Consider the following 21,882-nt stretch of genomic DNA (forward strand, 5'->3'; position numbering starts at 1 on the left):
CAAACTAAAAAAAAATGCTGCAAATATAAGAAATCACAGACATAATGGTAAATCTTACATCAGGATTTGACGGACGGGACTCGGCCCAAAAGCCCCCTATTAGCGAACCAGCTGTACTATATACCCGTTATTTCCAACGTGGGGCGCAGGCCCCACCACTGGGACATGATAATATTTTGGCAGATCATGGGCAAGACGTGCACCCATCGGCCGACAGAGCCTTAATTTTGAAAAAAATTCAGAGCTCTAATTTTGAAGAAAAAAATTAATGTGAATGACGTTATATTCATATGCATTTAAAAATCAAAAAGGTACATGATAGTATTGCAAGGATAGTATGCAAGGATAGTATTGCAAGGATGATAGTATTGCAAGGATAGTGTTGCAAGGATGATAGTATTGCAAGGATAGTGTTGCATTCAGACACTATTTTTCACTAGTATAAATATGCCTAGAGGACGACTCGAAAGAAGATTAAATAAAAAAACGAGTCTTTTTTAACTGAAAGTAAAGAGCGACATTAAAACTTAAAACGAACAGAAATTATTCCGTATATGAAATGAGCTGTCCTCTCCTTAACGCCTCGCTCTTTACGGTAAAGTTTTTTATTGTTTTAAAAAACAGAGTTGTGAGAAATAGTCAAACTTTAGCGTAAAGAGTGAGGCGTTGAGGAGGGGATATCCCCTTTTTTATACGGAATAATTTCTGTTTGTCTTAAGTTTTAATGTCGCTCCTTACTTTAAGTTAAAAAAAAAACTGTTTTTTTATTTAGTTTCTGAACGTTTTTAAATTAATGCAGGTTTTGATTTTGGCTCAACGTACATGAATAATTAAAACGAAATTTGCATATTAATTTTACTTTTTTTTGGCTAAATAACATTCTCGAAAGTTGTTTAATTTTATTTACGAACGTTTTTATTAGTAATAAATATACGTAGCTTATGAATTAACTTACGTAACGAACTTTTATAATCGCAAATTTTTATTACGTATATTAGGGGGGGGTTCACCCCCTAGTCAATACCTCGCTCTTTACACTAAAGTTCGAATTTTTTTTTAAATTCTTTAAGAATGAACCCTTAAAAACAAAGGAAGTTAATGAATATAAATAGATATTATGAAATTACTAAAAAAAACTTTAGTGTAAAGAGCGATGTATTGACTAGGGGGCAAACCCAATCATATACGTAGTAGTTTCTGTTCGTTTTAAGTTTTGGTGTTGAAAAGTTTTCATTTGAAAACTTGCTTTTTTTTTTTAATTTAATTTCTGATAGTTTTTTTAAAATAATGATGGGACATCCGGCGCCCCCTTCATAGCAATGTCCCTTCCCCCATGGAAAGATCCTCACACGTAAACCCCGATCCCCCCTACTACCATAAAAAATCCTCCTGAAAACGTCTGTATACTTCCCAAGAACCAATACTATATGTAAACATTGGGCAAAGTTCACAACTTTCAGCCCTATCCCCGGGGACTGTGGGGGATTAAATTCATCGTCAAAGACATAGTTTTTATTTTTTTTTTTTACCATTCTGAAGAAAATGGCTATCTCAAAATTTTGATCAGGTGAGTTTGGGAAATAAATGAGCGTGGGAGAGGGGCTTGTTTCCCTCCATTTTTTTGGTCACTTAAAAAGGGAACTAGAACTTTTAGTTTCCGTTTGAATGAGCCCTCCCGTGATATTCTAGGATCACTGGGTTGATAAGATCACCCCTGAAAAAAAAACAAAAATATAAAACAAAAAACAAATAAACACGCATCCGTAATCTTTCTTCATACAAAAAATGCAAAATTCCACATTTTTGCAAATAGAAGCTTGAGACTTCTACAGTATGGTTCTCTAATACGCTGAATCAGATGGAGTGACTTTCACTAAGGTTCCATAACTTTTAGGGGGTTTTTCCGCCTTTTTTCGAAAATAAGGCAAATTTTCCCGGGCACGTAACTTTTGATGGGTAATACTAAACTTGATGAAACTTAAATATTTGAAATCAGAGTAAAAATTTGATTCTTTTGATGTATCTACTGATATCAAAATTCCTTTTTTTTAGTTTTGGTTACTATTGAGCCGGGTTGCTCCTTACTTACAGTTCGTTACCACGAACTGTTTGATACCGAGTTAATTGCCTTTTAAGCTTCCTTCATATGAATAGACGTAAAATTTTGAATAAAAAATTGATATTGTGAGGGGTATCAGGATTTTAGGAATCCCTAGGTGGGGCGCGGTCTGAAATCAGCTGTGTATTTCTGCTATATACTAAGCACATTTGCAGGAACTTTTCTGAGAGGAGCTTATCTTGAGAACAGCAAAGAAGGAAAGATTGTAGCGGAATTGTATACTGGACAAAATACAGTCCTGAAGCCCCCCCCCCCCGTCTGTGCACATGCTACAGTATATCCGGTAAAAACGCAATACCGAAGCACAAACCACCTCTAAATATCAACCCAACGCCTTTACCACGTGACTGTACTAATGACATGCCAAAAGAATAGGATCTAGGGTCAGGCATTGGGTCACTTTATGAACACAAGCGGTACTGATGACGAACAGGTGGCAGGTTTATAGGCAAAAAAGAATGCCAAAAGCAAAATTTAGGCACTCATCCGACAGATGTTTTGTTACCCCTTGATTATGGCAAATCTTTTTAGCTAGCTCAAGACTGGACTTCAAATTTAAACAATTTTAGATGATTTCGAGTTTCTCGGTCAATGCTACATGGCTCTACCACAGATAATCGTGAGGGGCACCCACTTTTCGCTACCTTGTGTAAAGCTCGGAACACCGTGTGCTACACAGTGCCACCACGCTTGGCACAGTTTCCGCCGCGATTCTGCCCCACTTGGCACAGTTTCCGCCGCGATTCTGCCCCACTTGGCACACTTCCACCACACTTGGCACACGTCACCCGTTGTGCGTGATTTCAGAAAATGGGTCCCCCGTTGGACAATCATATTGGGGGGAGGGCTTCCCTCAAAGCCTCATTATTCTTACTATTTGTTCTGTAAATTTAATCTCAGAGAATAAGACAAAAATAATCTACGTGTTCAAACGACCGCTTGGAAAATTATCGGATTGAGGATCTGTATTCCTTTTGATACAAAGCCCTTATGTCATATTTAGGGTCTAAAATTTTGGCCCTGGGTCCATTTTAATGATGGGCTCCAAGATCTCAGATGACACCCTATGCCGGTTGCCGTCTTTGCTGGCCCTGGGTCCCTTTCTACGGTAGACTGAACTAAAGATCTCCGGTAAAACCGCCCTATCGGTGGCTCTGGGCACTGACGCATTTATTAAAAGGCAAACAAAAAACCAGTTCAAGGTTAGTTATTTCTCGAATTTCACAGAAGTAAGCATGGACATAAATCTGGGGACTCAGAAGCGTTTGAAAGGATGGATCCAGCCCCCTCTAGCAAAACTATAGTTCAGAAGCAAACTTATATGACATTATGTGGCATTATTATGTGTCCTTATGTGACATTATGGGTCACACATGAACCGTGTGGAATGAATCAAATGCTAAACTTCCGGTGACTTCCAGGGAAACAAGTAACAGTGGTGCCAATTAACAAAATGTGGTGAGAGAGGATAAGGACTTTTAAGTTTTTTTCCGAAAATACAAAAAGTGATTTTACTAAATTTATTTTGAGGCTTTCCTGATGTTTTAGGATTTTTTATTGAAGACACAAGAAACGGTATTTTTTTTCAAAGTACAGCGGGGCACCTCCCCCCCCCCCTCTTCACCACTGATAAGTGAGTTCTCTTAGGATAGGACATTCAAGCCTGAAGGGTGGATGTTAATTTCGTGTGTTTCCTATGTTTTCAGTATAGTCTGTAATCAATTACAACATGGAAGAAAAATTTTAAGCACGGCAGGCCTATTCTTACTTTAGAAACGGTTTGCACGTTTTAAGTTTAAATATTACTGTTTACTTCAGCCGAAAAAAAGAATATTTTTCTTCTACATATTTTAAAGCCAGAATCAAAGTACTCTCATGTGTTCTGAGCAAGGGCGTATCCAGGATTTTTATTCGGAATAGGGGTGAAAAATGGGCTACGCAACTTCAAAAAACGCTTCAAAATTTGTTTATTACATCTATGTTACGTTTTATGAGTCATTTTTTTGGGGGGGATGCTCAATCCCTTTAACCACCCTCCCCTGGATACGGCCTTGGTTCTGTCGCACCTTCCGGGGAGTGCATTTCCGGCTTTTGAATATTTTCTTCATCAAAGGGAAACAAAATTGTTTGTAAGAATAAAACAGCAAACCTCACAAGTTTTCCGAAGGGGGATGGGGAAGACTTAACAAAAAAATGTTTTCTTTTTTTTCTCGCTAGAAAACTGCTGTTTTCTCGTTGATATTAAAACAAATGCGTTTTTTTTACACATTGTTCGTCTTTGTAGAATGTGGATGGATATTATTGTTTATTACTCACCTGTGTGGCAGCCTATATTCTCTCACCTGTGTGGCAGCGATTCTAATAAGCCGTATAAATCCTTCTATTTATACTTCTTTTTTTGCATGGCCCCTAGGGGGCTTTGTATCCGCTTCTCCCGCCAACATCTCTAGTTACATATGTTTGTTGTTTTTTTTTCAATTCCCTACATTTCCGATGTACTTCACCTTTTTTTTAGTTATTTTTCCACTTAGCCCCCTCCCAAATATTGGGCACCCATATCTGCCCTTAAGCACATTCTTAAAGCAATATTTGTTCTTTCGCATTACAGCAATAAATTATGGAATTTTTTGTAACAATAAATTTACGTTTTGTCATTTTGAGAGAAGAAAACTGTATAAAATTTACTTTGCAAATTGTTAATTTCGTTTGCAAAATTGAATTTAATTTGGGAGAGTCTCAAAAAAGTTTTCCTTAGGGAAAAAAATAATTTAGCTTTTAGACAAAGACACGATTTAATGTTCACAAAATACATGTGCCGATAACAAAATTGACGCAAAGCATAATTTAGAATTAAATAAATAATTGTGTAAAAAAGGTTAGGAGTTGAAATAGAAATTACACTAAACAATATCCAGTGGCGTCAATTCACGAGAATTTATAGCGGGGGTGAGGGGAAGGGGGGCAAAATGTTTTTTAATCTAGGGGGATTGTCGTTGTTCAATTTTTTTGAACAGAAATACCAGAAAAGACATTTTCAACGAAATTATCCTAAAAAAAAGTTTTAAAACTCTAGGGGGGTCTAAAAATCTAAGGGGCAAATGCCCTTTCCTCTACCTCCAATGGGCACCGCTGGTTCGAGTGTTTTATATAATAGACAAGTACCTAATTCTAACACGAAGTGAGGGATTTTATTATCGGAGCCAATAGAGAGCATGTTGCTCAATATAGAGGCGGTTTCGTGGGAGGAGAGGTGGCACTTGCCTCGGGTGTAGGAACTTATGAGGTGCAAAATGTCACTTAAATAATCTAACGGTTATAATTATTTTGTAAATTTAGAAATTTTTAATTTTTATTAAAATAAAGTAGAGAGCGCAGTTGGGAGTAAGTAAAACAAATTGAATCCGAAATTTTCATTTTTTTTCCATGTTTTTATCACCATTCCTGAAAATAAAAGTAAGCAGACCGAATTTAAGCAATTTTAAATTAAATTCCAAGCAAAAGGTATGTAGATCCTATTAAAGAATTAGAAGCAATCATTTTGGACTAGGTAATTAATAATTTTGTACAGTAAGAAAAGTAAGTAAGAATAGTAAGTAAGAGTAAAGTAAGAAAAGTCATATTTAAATAAATGGAAATTTTTGTTAAGAATTTTTGGTAATTTTTGAAGGCATGAAAATTTTTGAGAGACAGAGGGGGCGGCGCTGATCAAGATTTTACACCTGGCGCAAGAGAGGCCGGGACCGACACTGGCTCTGAATAACTTGTTGTTTCGCTAATCTAGGAGCTTCCAAATTTTATAAGAAAATTCGGTACTTGTGTCTTATAGCCACCACACTCAAGTTCTGTTGGGAAGTGAAGTTTGGTTAATGCTATGAAATAAAACCAAATACGATGAAAATATAATACTTTATCAACAAAATATGAAAAAAACAACAAAGAATTATTGGAGAGGGGCCGTCCAGACCGCATTATATTAAATACACAACCTAACCAAATACCAACTAAATATTTAATTAAAATATAGCTACAATGTAGTTTCCCACCGAGCCGAAGCTAATATTGTCTGGTATAAAGACCATGAAAACCGGTTATTTTCTCATGTTCACAATACAAGATCTTGAGTGTGGTACCGACAAAAGTACCGAAATTCTATATGTGGGTCATTGCCCTACGCCTTCGTCCCTGTCAGCGTAGGTAGCTAGCCAAAACGTCTAAAGTAGGACTTTGTCCTTCGACAGAGCCTCAATTGCTCAACTATTTATTTTCCGTTGGATTTCAACTGCTTATGGTTCATGGGACTGATGCTATTCAACCTGGAGTTTAGGTACCCTAGAGAAAGGGCCATGGCCCAGGCGGGTGAGCAGGATTGTTGGGGGGGGGGAATCAAATGCGTCCAAGATGGCAAGTTACAAGAAACATACCATGAAAAATACGAGAATCTGGAGGGGCCACCCATTTTAGCTTGCTATCCTGTCGGTTCAAATTAGGGTGACCAGATTTTCTCAGACCCAATGCGGGACATACCAAAATTTGAAGAGCGCTGGAAGGAGTAGGAAGTGTGTGTGGTTTCATAAAAACACTCAACATGTTCCTTAAACTTTTATCGTCTTATGTCATTATATTTTTATTTTAATCATATTTGGCTGATGAATGCACCTTTTTTAGAAATACAACATTGTTTTCGATTTCCTTTTTAAACTCTTAAAATTGATGATTTATTTCAGTTACAGTTGCTTACTTACTAAGGCAAAATATTTGTCCTGGGAATTTTTATTCGAAAGAAAATGGTAAATTTAGTAATTAACTCACAAATAAGGTCACTTAGGAATAGGCATACTTTTAGAACAAGAATTTCATAGCCTTCTGATTCCAAATAGCCTATAACATTCTTTTGTGTCAGAAAAGAACTTTGAACCCCCCCCCACCCTAGAGTGTAAATTTATATAGCCTACTTTGAATTCAGAGCCATTCAAGGGCAGGGAGGGCAACCAGGGAAAGCTGCCCCAAGCATCTTGGCTAGGGGTTTACCTTATAGTACAATAAATCCCACTTAATAGCAATAGGGCAAATCCTGTGTCTGCTCTTATCAAAACATTTTCATTGAGATTAAAAATTTTTTATGAATATATGGGAAAAAACATTAAACTTATTAAAGCAATTCTATTTTTTTTAATCTAAAAATGTTTTAATCTTTTTGAATCTTTTTAAAAAAGCAGGACATTTTGCGGGTCGTTTTCGAATGCAGGGCAAGGTTTCGGAATCCGGGACTGTCCCGCACAATGCGGGACGTCTGGCCACCCTGGTTCAAATACATTTCCTAAAACACGTGGCAAAAAAAAATCAATTTGACAAGGGTTTAAAATACGGTTTTACCAAGTTTTCTCCCCTTTCATCAATCAAATATGTTTAGGTCTTACTTCTAACCTTAGCAAAACAGCATCCTGCACCTTGTACCCCCACCCAGTTGTGGCAATGCTAAACATGTGAAACATGTAACATGGTGTTAGGATAAACTATTGAATTTTGAAGTGTCTGACGCCTAGCAACGACTTTACAAAACATGACCATATATGGGCATATTCGACTGAGTAGGAACGACGATTGATAAGCAACCGCCGTACGGAAAAAGAAATCAGTCAGCTTTCAGCTTTAGTGGAATACAGTTCTTTTACTCGTAAGTATACAGGATGTGTTTTCCAAAAAATTGTGACAAATAGTGTAAATGGATCGACTAGTTTGGAGTATTTTCAGATTATGGCATAGTGTGGTTGAAACCATATATTTTAAGACCCTGAATTTGCGCCAGGAACTAGCCTAGGATCAGTTATGTCCACTGGGCGTGGCCCCTGGATTAAAGAAAAACTAGAGGCTATTTTTGGTAGACTTAGGCCTAGATCTAAAGTTGAAAAACAAATTGCCCCAACCCTTTTGTTCTCATGATTGATGCTGCTACTTAGCCTAGGATTCTACTAGCCTTAGGCTAACCTAGATAATGGGCAGAGGGATAGGCCTATTCATAAGCTTAGCGGTAGCCTACCAATGCTACAATGGGAAGTGACCTAGCTCATGGGCGTAGGCAGCATATTGTCTAGGGGGGGGGGGTCGATAGTGTGATGGAGTTTTATCAACTGCTTTTTCCAAACCATCTGTATTATATTTTAAGGATATATTTTAGGATAGGCTAGCCTATTCCTTGGGCTGGTAATAGGCTTAAATTTATATCTGATGCAAATGAGAGTAAAGTTGAAAGTGTACCCCCCCCCTCTTAATGTGTAAACATATAGGGCCTACCCTGAATTGGTATATATAGGGGCGGGGGTAAAACTCATTTAAGTGGTATGTTAACTTTATTCGTAAGTCTAATAGGCTATGAACTGCTAAAAATTTACCCATGTTGTCTGCATATTATGAAGTAGCCTAAGAATTCTTTTCTTAACATGTTTCCTACTCAATATTCCCAAGTGTAGGTTTATACCAATGCCTTTCATGAGCACTGAATAGGCTAAATTGAAAAAAAATGTCCTGAATTTTGAATAATACCTCACTCATCTAAACATTTTTTGAATCATCACCCAATAGATCTGTCCACGGAATTTTCTATGCCTTAGAAATATAAAAGCGGGTACAGATAACCTTTTTTATGCTCTTTACGAATTTAATAGGCCTAATCCTTTTTGTCGGAAATATTTTTTACCCCCACCCATATATATACCAATTCAGGGTAGGCCTATATAATTACACATTGGGGATGGAGGGTAAAGTTTAAACTTACCTCTCATTTGCATTAGAAAAAAAACTATCCCCACCCCCTAATGTGCAAATATATAGCCTACCCTGAGTTGGTATATAGGGATGGGGGTAAAATTCATTTCCAACAAAAATGATTGTTATATTTGGAAAGAGCATAAAAAAGGCATCGAGTAGTATGTTTACTTTATTCGAAAATAGGTCTACTGCCAAGTCAATAAAATGAACTGCCAAAAATTTACCCAGATAGGAGCTTGAAAACAAGTTACTGGCCATACTGGGGGTTATCTAGGCTATAAGCTCCTTTCTGAAAGTCTCACTGCATCAACTAAACTATTTGCCAAGAGCAAGAAAGCTTCTTGTTTGGAATTTGATCCAAATCGTTTCGTGTCTAAGAAGTGGCAACTTATTCTAGGCCGAAGCCTACAGTATTAAGAGTAGGCTATTTAATTCTCAAGTCTATATACATTAACATTGATTTCTTCTCTCCCCCTCTTACAGCAAGAATACTTCCTTTAACTCATCCTTTTATAGGCTGTAACTATATTTTTTTTTCAGGTTAGTTCAGTTTTAATTTTATAATTCACAATGTGTGACGACGAAGTTGCTGCATTGGTTGTCGACAATGGATCCGGAATGTGCAAAGCCGGTTTTGCTGGTGATGACGCTCCCCGTGCCGTCTTCCCTTCCATTGTTGGTCGCCCAAGACATCAGGTAAGCCCCTCCTTTCCAGCTACTTCTAATTACGGTATTTGCCTATTGTATAAAACACTCGAGAAGTGAAGTTTAATGAATGCTAATGAAATAAAACAAAAAAAATACAAGTTCTCCAGTGTTTTGTATTTTAGACAAAGACCCTAATTACTCCAGGTCTTGCAAAGACCCTTGTTAGGACTTGAAGACCCATAAAATCCTAACTAAATTTTTCAATTCCTTATAATATGGCAAATTTTGAGGGGACTTAGAGGGGGTCCTAAATTGAGGGATTTTAACTATTCTTAGTCAAAATTGGGTTTTTTCTCCTGCTGCATTTTATGTTTCCTTACTTGAAGAAAACCTGCGTGTTCCAGTCCAAACAATTTTAATTTTTTTAGGCTATCTTTTGCAAAAGTATATTAAAACAACCGGTAGCCTAGTGTATTGAGCCCGTAGGCCCGTGATTCACAACGTGGAACATGACAATATTTTGGCGAGTCATAAGCAGGACGTTGAACCCTTTGGGCTGACTGAGAGCCTTAGTTTTGAAAAAAAATAATTCCCATGTAAATGATGTTGCATTCAAATGCATCTCAAGAGCAAAAAAGACGTGATAGCATTGCAACAACGTTATACACTATAAAAAGTGTTGTATTCAGATAATAATTATTCATTATTATAAATTATACATGGAGGACGACCCAAAAAATTTAATGGCCTTTTATTTACATGTAGGTCTATTCATCTTTAGATGAATAAGCTAAATGTAAAATTTTGAACAACTAAATTTAAACAACACTAGGGGGCCACCTAGGATTTTAGAAATAGACTAGCCTTTATTACAGGCACGCCAATCGAGGGAAGGGCAATTGTTTCATTCTTGCAGCGGGAGCTGTAAATTAGTAGACTAAACCCCGGCCCGTAGTAACTGAAAAATAAAAAACGTGTTTCGAAATAAATTGTCCAATGAAACTATTGTATTACAGTTGAAGCAGCCTGTCTAGCATCTTGGCTGCACGCTAACAAAACTGTTATTTTTTCTGTTAGCCTTTTCATAGTTGCAGCGTTTATAATTAGTAACAATTAGGGGCGTTTTTTTCACTCCCATCAATGTGCTAAGATCTTACATCTTTTGTCAGAAAACGCTTAGAAGTGAAATATTTGAACAAAGATCTTCCATCTTTTGTCGTTTTTGAGCAAACGTCTCATCATTCTGCTCTGATCAGCGGTCTGAGAACAATGATGAGTAGATCATCAAAGTTCTCTCATCATTGTTCCAAATGGCAGAACAGTGGCGGTCTTCACACTTTTTGCTAACATCAGTGAGCTGTAAGATCTTAGAACAATGATGAGTTAAAAAACGATAATCTTTACAGAAAGATGTAAGATCTTAGTGCTAAAAAACGGGCCTAATTATTTTTCTCTTTTGAGACTGAAGAAACCTAAACCCAATCGGTTTTCCAAATAGGAAATTATGCGAAAGTAGGGGGGTTTGGGCACAACGATATTTTGGCTACGTTTTGTGTAATATATATTTTAGGTACTTGGCGGTTATTGGAAACACAACCATATAAGTGAAGTTAGGTTAATCCTAATGAAAAGTAACAAAACATGAAGATAAAATAATACTTTAGAAACAAAATTATGGAAACTTAACCCTCACCCCTAATGTGCAAATATATAGCCCAGATTTTACACAAGTCCAATGGATATCATCCATCACCTGTTTTTGTAGCTATGAAACCGGTTTACTGAGATGTAACCGAGGTACAATTCTTGAATGTGTTTCCAATAACCGACAAGTACCATAGGTACTCATTAGCTGGACTCTGTTATATAGTGCTAGTTTGGTTAATGCTAATGAAAGAAAATAAAATAGGATGACTATATAATAGTTTAGAAACAAATTTGGGCTATATATTTGCACATTAGGGGGGGGGGGCCCAAAAACATAGCATATATTAAATACGTAACCTAATCTAACCTAGGTACCTCTTCGCCCTCCCCCCCCCACCCAAAAAAAACAACACTTTAAATATCGTATACGCAATTAAATCAGGCTATACACTACAGTTAATTAAATCACGCTATAATATATTATATTATAGTTGTATATTATATATATATTATAGTATATTATATTATTATATTATATTATAGTATATTATATTATATTATAGTTGTCTTGTATCGTCCTTTTGAAAAACGGGTTTTTCAACGCGCCCGAGTTTGAGATATAAAAAGTCCAGCTAATGGAAGAGTACCGTACCATATTCTATTTTAATCATAATTCACCTTCGAAGTTACCCTCCCCCCCCCCTGTCGAAAGTTAGATTTGAAAATGCACTCTTGCGTAATCTTAAGGAAATCTATTGTCAAAATTACAACAAACTGTAAATTAAAGATTGTAGTTACGACACTTCCAATAAAGAATGCTTTTATTATGTTTAATTGTCACTATGCCGAAAAGAAGAGTTGATTATAAGGAAAGATGAAGTTGCATCACAAAATGTTACATAAGCTCCGTTTTCTTTTTTTTTTGCTTCATCAGTGCTAAGCTCATTGCTCTTTGCAAAATCAAATATTTCCGCCAAACAGTGCATTGAAGAGAGAACCTAGGTTACGAATTCACCCAAGTCCTTAGAAAGGGAGTCCTTACACCCCGTCCCTCAAAATATTCTTGTGAATTGGTGCCACTGCAAGAAGTCCCCTTAACTCTTCTGTATTATAAGTTGTTCAGTAGGCTGCAGTTAGTGCTGTAACTATGATAATTTCTGGAACGAAATGTTTTGACGCAGTTCTGATAGTGTCGCGATTCGTAACCTTTGAAACAAATTCTAGGGTGTTATGGTTGGCATGGGCCAAAAGGATAGCTACGTAGGAGATGAAGCCCAGTCCAAAAGAGGTATCCTGACACTGAAATACCCCATTGAACATGGAATTGTGACCAATTGGGACGATATGGAGAAAATCTGGCATCATACTTTTTACAATGAACTCCGTGTAGCGCCAGAGGAACACCCTGTGCTGTTGACTGAAGCCCCGCTTAACCCAAAAGCCAACCGAGAAAAGATGACTCAGGTAATGCCCATTTCCTTTATTTTTGTCCTGTTTCTCTATCGTTTCTTGTACTAGTTATTAAAGTCCCATTTAAGCCAATCAAGGGAATTCGACTTGTTTTAATACCCTATTTTCTCATTTTGCTCTGTTCTTGTTTACCATATCTTTTACTAAAGCTCCGCTTAACTCTTAAACCAACCAAGAAACTGTTACTCGGATACTTTAATTGACCTTGGTGATGTCCCGTTTCCCCATTTCCACCATTTCGATTAATAGTGTTATTGTTTGGAGAGGGGCACAGTTTAGGGAAGGAACAGGGGCAAATCTCCAGCACTTATGGGGGGGGGAGAGGGGTCCATATCCGGATAGTCATTTTTTTCAAATCTGTTGCACATTATTATTTTTTTTTCACATCTATAATGTTTTTTTCTTGTCCTTTTTAAGGAGTTTGATGACTTCTTGATTTTGTGGTAATCTTTTTCATTATTGGTTTAATGGTTATGTGGGTGTTATAATTACAGCCACCATCACCTGTCAGTATATTTGTCTTCTAATAGGCTGCAGCTTCTAATAGTTGTAATTTTTGTTTTTGAACCGATCAAATTAATCAATGATTTCTACGCTTGCTCGTTTCATAAAAAAGCTTCTTTTGTTTGTTGAGGGCATTTGAGAAATAAATATCCAACATGTTTCAAAAACTACATAAATTTTGAGCTTGTACCAATAATATAATAACGGCCTTCCCTTTCTTAAAATCTAAAACAAAAGAGATAGATATATACATGGAATATATATAAAAAGATTTCAGCGCGTTATGATATTTTAGCTATGTAGAAGATTTATATCTTACCTGAAAGTATTTTCACACTGAGATATAAATAAATCAGTCCTTTAAAGTTGCCTTATTTTATCTTTTTCCTATCCTTTCCGTGCTCTGATTTTTTATCTGTTTCTTATCTTGTCTTCGCTCTTAATTAAAAATTCACCATATAAAACAATTCTTTGTCATTTTTCGTTCTCTGTATATCGTCGCTTCTGCGGAAAGGTCGTATCTGAGTTTTTCTAACTTTCGAAATAATTGCCAAAAACCATTTGTGCTGCATTCAAAGCAAGAATCAGATGAGCATCACGTTTATTCCATCACGCTTCAATCCTGGTCTGCATTACCTTACTGTTCCTCCCTTTTGACAAAAGTTTGGTTTTTGGCAATTATTTCAGACGTTTGAAAATGTCATACGATTTTTGGCGCAACAGAGCCGATATCATCTTCTTATAGCTATTCATTTTCTTATATTGTTTCACTATCATTTCATGTTTATTTTTGCTTTATCTTATTTTTTCGAATTTATTTTGGTATTCGAGAGCGATAGTTTGTTGTAGCGCCTAGTTTATAAAAAGGCGGAGTCAAACCAAAATTCCTACTAATATTTGCGAAATCACACTTACCTCATCTCCAAAATATTTTTAGATTGCTATAGTCTAGAATTTGGGTTGATTCAAAAAAGTTTTACTGTAAACCCTACTTTAGGGGGTAATAAGGCTAAAGCCAAGAGCTAATTTAGATCTTCTTTATATTTTTTGGAGTATAAATTACAAAACTAATTTTAATTATTAGCTAATTTCGTTTCTTCAGCATTAAAATAGGTATTCTCCACTATTCTTCAAATCTATTAAGGATAAGACACTAACTTGCTTTAATGTTCGGATAAAACACGACAATGCTTTCTTTCCGATGGACAAATAAAAAGGCAAACAATTTTTTTGTTTTAGACCTTCTTTTTTCGAAGCTACGGCAACGCTGCAAAAATAACTAAGGCGCCGCTTCTTCCTTTCCCACAAGCGTAGCACCAGCTATAGTAAAAAATTCAACAGTATTTTGATTGCCCCTTTTTAATTAGATTATGTTCGAGACATTTAACACTCCAGCCATGTATGTTGCCATTCAAGCTGTCCTATCTCTTTACGCCTCTGGTAGAACTACTGGTATTGTGTTGGATTCTGGTGATGGCGTCTCTCACACTGTACCTATCTACGAAGGTAATTTTTTCAATATTTCAACCCCCTCTCCCCTTCTGTGAAGGTATGATAACATGGGTGTTTTTAGCAATAGTAGTCCTATTTTTGTAAGCAGTGGGAGGAGTGTGTTAGTCCTGGAGATTTTGAAAAAAACAACTAACAATTATATATAGGAAGACAGGAATCTCGAAAAATTGCTGATAGAAACACGGCGAATCTGGCAACCCCTCACTCCCACCCCTGTGTGAATCATATCTCTGAACAGCTAGTTACAATCGCTTCTGTTATGACTAGGATCATTGAATAGTTGATGAATACTGTTGTATTTGAATATTGAATATTAAATAAAGTTGAATATTACATGCTTTGGGTGTTTAATTTAGTTGGTACATTGAAGTAGCCAGATAAATATACTATTTTTTATTTATTGAACATCTATCATTCGCGTAACATAATAAGACTGAGTATAGAAAGACAAAATGAATAAAAACCCACCAATGGGAAACATGATTATTAGAAAACAATTCAGACCCCTTGAGAAACTACTATTCAGACCCCTTTATGGGGGGGGAGGACAACCGGGACATGTTGGCTCGAATGCCGCGGGGGGGGGGGTTGGTGGGAAGCCGCGGGTGGTTTTTTTATTTATGTTTTGAGTCGGGAGGGACAACGTAATCAGTTTTGGCCCGGGTTTCACCAACCCGAGGAACGGCCCTGTAACTAATTTGATTTTTCGCGTGTATTTCTCTTGATTCGTGAAGAACAACCTATTTGTTTACATTAACAGATGTAAACAATAGAACCATTTTACTTCATCACAGGGGAGAACAAATGTTCCTAAATTGTTGACAGATGTCAGAATCCTTTTGTTACTTAAATTAGGCATTCTGAGAGACAGATGTTCTAAGAAGAAAAATAATCGCGGACAAGTGTAAAAGGCTGGAATGTTCCAAATTGTGTAAAAATATATTTTATAATATTTGCAGTTCTGCTTTGGTTCATATTTTTGAGTAAGACTTTTTTTTTTATTGTGGAGAGGGACTAATCAACAATATTTTTTAAAAGAGGAGGATGGAAATTAAAAAATTGCAAGAAAAAGGATAGAAATTTGCCAATATTAAAGTTTTTTTTTTCTTAGTGTATGATCGCAGATTTGCCAACTCACGACTACTTTTAGAGGGGCAAGGGTTTTTAGCCTAGGGAGAAGGGGAATAAACTAAAATTATTTTTCAAAATATTGGGGAAGTGGGGATTCCCCTCGCAGTTACCGCACACATTGCGTAAAGTAAACGTTTTATTGATTTTGTCACTTGCTGCAGTTCTTATCTCGTTTCGGTACAATTGTTTAAATACTATATTAAATCCTAGGTTATGCTCTTCCTCATGCCATCTTGCGTTTGGACTTGGCTGGTCGTGACCTGACTGACTATCTCATGAAAATTCTGACCGAAAGAGGCTACTCCTTCACCACCACCGCTGAAAGAGAAATTGTCCGCGATATCAAAGAAAAACTCTGTTACGTAGCTCTTGACTTCGAACAAGAAATGGCCACAGCCGCCAGCTCCACATCTTTGGAGAAGAGCTATGAGCTTCCGGATGGACAGGTTAGTTTATTTACTATATTATATTTTACGTTATTTATATTATATTTGATTATATGTGTATACTTGTATTATATTTATTACTTTATCTAGGTGTACCAAAACTGGATGTTTTTTTTAAGTTACTGAACTAGTTTTAGTTCTCGGACTATGGTGAATTTCACACTTTAATTTTCATTCATATGGGTAATTTGGTTATTATTTTCGGTCCTAGTGGCTATCACACTATTATTAGCAATTTGTATCAGGCATAAATGTTACCCTTTTTATGCATTGTAAGAATTTAGTGTTAAATTAAACTGGTATTGTCAGCTGTAAATAATTATAAGTAATCAATGATAATTGGGTTCTGGAACAAAAATTTTGGTATTTAAACATGATATCTGATTGGCTGGTTATTTTTTAGTTGACCAATCGTAGACCATCTTACAGACTATGAAATCGGGCCAGCATTAATTTTCCCTGATCTGTATTGTCCTAAAAATAAAAATCGTTATGGAAGGGCTTTGTGATCAATTTTGATTATTTTTGGCGTCTTAAGATGAATTCCATAACGCGAATTTTCTTTTTGTATCTAGTATCCTATCTAATTTCCCATCCAAATTCCAGTTCCATGTTGTGACCTTTTACAGTAAAGTTACTATAGTGTTAGATGCTCCTATCTTTGAGAAGTTCTTATGTATATAGAAAACAAGTTACCAAAGTTTCATTACAATGAATCCTACTTATACCATTTATTTCAGTATCTGTAATTTCATTTTTGAAGTTGCACGCTATTTAAATTTAATAACATGGCTGTAAGTAAAAATAGAGAAACAAGGGTTGCTGTAACTTCTCGTATACTATAAAATGCAGTAAGACATTAAAACATTATCATGTCATAATCAAGACTGAAAAATCACTTAAGATGGTAAATGTGAGCAAAATTAAAATAAGAATTTAATAACTGAGTTTTTCTATCCAAGTTGTTCATTGTGACTTTTTACATTAAATCTTTTTATAGTATTTAGTAAATCCTTTTGGTAAGTTCTTGTGTACAATTTTTTTTTATTGTAAACAGAAAAAATAATTTTAGTAGCAAAGTATGAAAAAGTACTTACGCCTGATTTTAAGGAAAAGAGTGGCTAGTGTATGCTGGTTGCTTGCCGTATTTCTGTAAGAAATGATATGAAATCAACCATCACTATAGTGGCAGTGTTTATGAATTATACATCAACAAACGAAAATCGGTTTTAAAATGATTATTTTCCGAAATGCCGCTAATGTTCATGGCGTCTCTTCGCTTAAATGTTTAAATAGAAAGTAAATATTGTATTTTATACGTAGAAATTAATTTAATTTCTGCTCCTCAAATGGAACCATCGTCCTCTAAGAATGTAATCCTCCTCCCACGATGAATTTGGGATACAGAATAAGTATCCTGAAAAATTTCTACGTATTTCAATGTGCGAGACGAAATTTAGTTGGGGGGAGGATGACTTTCTCAGCTTGCTTTGACAGATAAAAAGTCTAAATTTAATTCATTTCTAAATTCACAATTCAATTCATTTTGCTAGATAAAACTGGTCCAAACTTCAAAAACTTCTTTTCTTCTTGTTGTATAGGAATAAGAAGACCTTGGAATAATTCATTTCATGGAATTATTCTTATTGAAGGTGACGTAGATAGGTAGTTGCGAGAAGTCAGCAATGTCCATCAAATTGTACAATCCAATGGTAATCAAGGCTATCGTACTTGAAATAACTGGGCAGGCAATATCATTCAATAAATTTCTCCCAAAAGCTTACTTTCTCCCTATTTCCATTCATGAATATTAGAACACAAGCAAAAAATAATCATAAGATAAAATATAATTATTACTCCAAGAAATGTTTTTGATCATTTTTATATTTATTATTATAAAAATTAATATATTAATTAAAAAAATATATTAATATTTAATATAATTAATATATTTATTTTATTAATATATTAATATAAAAAAGAGGGGGGCAGGTAATTTTCGTTACTGTTAGGGCTAGAATTAAAGGCGCGTTATGAAAAGACAGAAATACGTTTGTTTTAGAAAGACGACAATAACGAGCATTTTTAGATTTCTTTATTTTTGTTGATTATAGGGAAATTATGAAAAGACAAATAAAATCGTAAGTAATAGTTTAAAGTAGATAGCTTCGTGTTGGATAAATGTTTTAAAATATGTATATTATTGTAGGTGATCACAATTGGAAATGAGCGCTTCAGATGTCCCGAAGCTCTATTCCAGCCATCTTTCCTTGGAATGGAATCCTGTGGCATCCATGAGACAACTTACAATAGTATTATGAAGTGTGACGTAGATATCAGGAAGGACCTCTATGCAAATACTGTTCTTTCTGGTAAGTTTACTTGTTATGGAAAAAAAGCTTGCATCTTTTTCTGTCTCTTCTTTTATTTTCTTTTGTTTATTTTCTCTTTTCTTTTTTAATCGTGGTTGTTTAGATTAAACACAATTTTTATTGAATACGCAAATGTTTAATACACTTTAGTTAAGAGGCTCACAATTGGAACAGTCATAACTTCTTTGTAGTGTTTGGAAGAGGGTTGTAACATCGGAACACTCGAAAACTTCTGCGGTTTTGGGAAGAAGGGGCATAGCCTGAAAAACCATGAAAAATTGTTGTCAAACCTAGGGTATAAAAATAAAATCACTTTATCTCCTGGACCTATCTAAGTTCTTTTCCTACCTGAATGGCGGGATTTCCGTAGGTTTTTCTTTTCGGTGTTTCAAAATTTCGAAGTTTTTAAGACAGTATCAGACTTCAGTCATTGTTGCCATGTAGATCACTGAAATAACAGTGAAACTAATTCTTTGAACTTGACAATACCATTCGTCCATAGGAATCGAATATTAACAATGTCCTGATTTCCAAAGACAGCTACACCTTCAAAGGGAAGCTACATTTTAAAAATCTTCATGGGTGTAAAGTGTTTTTAGCTTATACTCATTCACAGTTGCCCTCAAAAAGCCTTCACTCTATAAAAGTGGGGATAAACATATTTAGCTTTATTCAAAAAAAAAAAAAAAACTGCGAAGCATTTATGCTAAACTAGTTGGAAAAGGGGAATTATCTCTAGTGGCATTAATTCACCTAAATATATGAGGGAAGGATTTTTTTTCAAATCTGTGCGAGCTAGTTGTTCTTTTCCGTTTTTATATAAAAAATACCAGAATAAAGGTATTTTCAAAATCTTCGCAGGACGGCAAATACTTTGAGGGGGTTCCTTCCAATTGGTGCCACTGATTAATATCCTGGAAAGATCCAAAGAAAATACAAAGCTGCAAAGAATATTTAATAAGTGAAGATTTGTGATTTTTAGCGTTCAATATGCAATTCCAATTTTTGAATTGCGTTCCAACGTGCTTAATGAGAACCTGTTAATTATTGTCCTGCAGATCTGAATAAGCTGCAATTCATTCTGTTGTAGATAACAAAAAAAAATCTCGGCGTATTTATCAGGATAAATAAGAAATCTTCCTGTAAAAACCTTTCTTAAAAGGTGCTACATAGCTGTAGTTCCTACAGACAATTAATTCAAATCTCCAAGCAGCGTTTAATAGAGCATAATAATTAGGCATTATCAATAAGTAATCGCAATTAATAATAATAAGCTTTATTGAATGCGAGGTTTATTTGGCCGACTTCGCCTAGAAGCCATAATTAAGGCAGGACTTCAGTGTCGATTTCAACTTTTTTTTATCGGTATTATTTTAGGAATTTTTCTTTTTTGTACAACTACTTTAATGATTTCTTTTTATTTAAGGTGGAACTACTATGTATCCAGGTATTGCTGATAGAATGCAGAAAGAAATTACAGCTCTAGCACCATCTACAATGAAAATCAAGATTATTGCTCCCCCTGAGCGCAAGTACTCTGTCTGGATCGGTGGCTCCATCCTCGCCTCCCTCTCCACTTTCCAACAGATGTGGATCTCCAAGCAAGAGTATGATGAATCTGGTCCATCTATTGTCCACCGCAAGTGCTTTTAAGTGTGCTTTATTGCCTGTGATTTTTTTTATGTCATGCTCATTAATATTTTTTCTTATTAATTCGGAATAAATCTATTAATAATTTCACGTTTTTAGTGTTTTATTTCAAATGAACAAAGACGGTGTAACAATAAAACAATTAAGTTGGGAATTCGTTCTGGGTAATTTTGGTTTTATCTGCCGGCCAATGTAAGCTAAATCTGTAGATATGACATTACTTCATGACTTTCTTCTTGACTTAAGGCTCCTGCTGGTGGTCCAGCGTAGAGAGATGTGACTCTTCATGCCCCCATTCCGAACGGTCCGGCGCAAGCGTGACTGCTTCTTGGAGATCAGTACCGATCATGGAGAAGTACCGGGTAAGGCTGTCCCCCCATGTGAACCGGGGTCTTCAACGGGGTCGCTTCCTGCCATGTTGAGGGGGATCAACATTGAAAAGTATGCTGGTATGCGAATTAAGTGGCAAAACCACCGTAGAGTTCTTATGGTGAGCTGACGAGAGTTGGGGGTCTGATCCGTTAGTGTCAGCAGCCGGGTGTTTGAGACGAAGTCGTACCACTTGGTCCCTTAGATTCGTCTTAGGGAGTTTGTTTGGGCCACATCTATGGCATCACGAACGAAGCATCTGCCGGCCTAGTTTCAGCACCGTAGAGAAACATTACTTATTCATTTACCACATTCGGGCTACGCTAGCAGAATCATCAAAACCAGTACTGACAACTAAGACTGAACTATTCAAGCTCGTGTATTATGAGAGGCCTAGGAAGCCATGAGATCCCTACGACTGCACAGCTAATACTCTTAAGAGGGGGACTGAGACCCAGAATAATTTGCATTGCGAGGTAAGTAAAATAATAGGACATTATTCTTAAAGTGGGTAGGAAAGTTGCTATAGTTCATCTGATCTGATATTTGTTACTAGCAAAAAGCTGTCATTTGTGAGACAAGATTTGGTTACAGGGTAATAGGTGATGTTCTACTGTCTAGCAGTTTCTACTACTATATTCACATTATACACTCGTATCATTAATAAAAATAAAATCTTACAATTTGAATATTCCCAACTTTGTCAAAAATTCCAAACTTGAAATTTCTGGTATCCCTATGAGACTACGCTGTAACTACTGAGGGAAAACGCTTGAGGAGTTGAAGTTGGCGTCATTTCTAGCAATCAAACTCGAGCCGACTGAATGTCTTGGCTTTGGAAGACAAGATAGATGGCAAGGAAGTATAAATTTGTTCATCAAAATGGGGGGCTAAACAGCTAATATAGCATGGGTTACACCTTAAATACGTTGGATTCGGAAATCGGAAGGTAATATTGATGGCGGAATAATAAAATTGATGCCCGTCTATAGGGGTGAGAAGGTAGTGTAAATTGTGTGGTAGATATGTTGAATTTGGAAGGAAAATAGATGACAGATTAATCCGAATGGCGCCAATCAAAAAGGGGTATTTAAACAATAGGGGTTACATGTTAGATTTGGAAGTCAAAGAGATGGCGGGATATTAAAATCGATGTTCATCAATAAGCGGTGTTAATAGTGTAGACTGTATGTTCGATATGGAATGCAAGATAGATGACTGGCCAATTCAAATGGTACACATCACGAAG

The 21,882-nt window shown here is 36.0% G+C and overlaps 1 protein-coding gene across 1 annotated transcript; it reads left to right on the plus strand.

Moving 5' to 3' along the window:
- The first annotated feature begins 7,750 nt into the window (after positions 1-7,750).
- LOC148954689 (actin 403) lies at positions 7,751-20,354 on the plus strand. The gene is made up of 7 exons (XM_089086697.1): positions 7,751-7,793; positions 9,425-9,580; positions 12,404-12,643; positions 14,521-14,659; positions 16,007-16,242; positions 18,452-18,614; positions 20,041-20,354. Exons 2-7 carry the CDS (start codon positions 9,455-9,457, stop codon positions 20,265-20,267), a joined length of 1,131 nt encoding a protein of 376 aa, XP_088942823.1. The 5' UTR covers positions 7,751-7,793; positions 9,425-9,454; the 3' UTR covers positions 20,268-20,354.
- Positions 20,355-21,882: the final 1,528 nt, after the last annotated feature.

This window comes from Artemia sp. Qi Xiang Cuo, chromosome 3 (genome assembly GCF_049724085.1).
Source record: "Artemia sp. Qi Xiang Cuo chromosome 3, ASM4972408v1, whole genome shotgun sequence".
NCBI lineage: Eukaryota > Metazoa > Arthropoda > Branchiopoda > Anostraca > Artemiidae > Artemia > Artemia sp. Qi Xiang Cuo.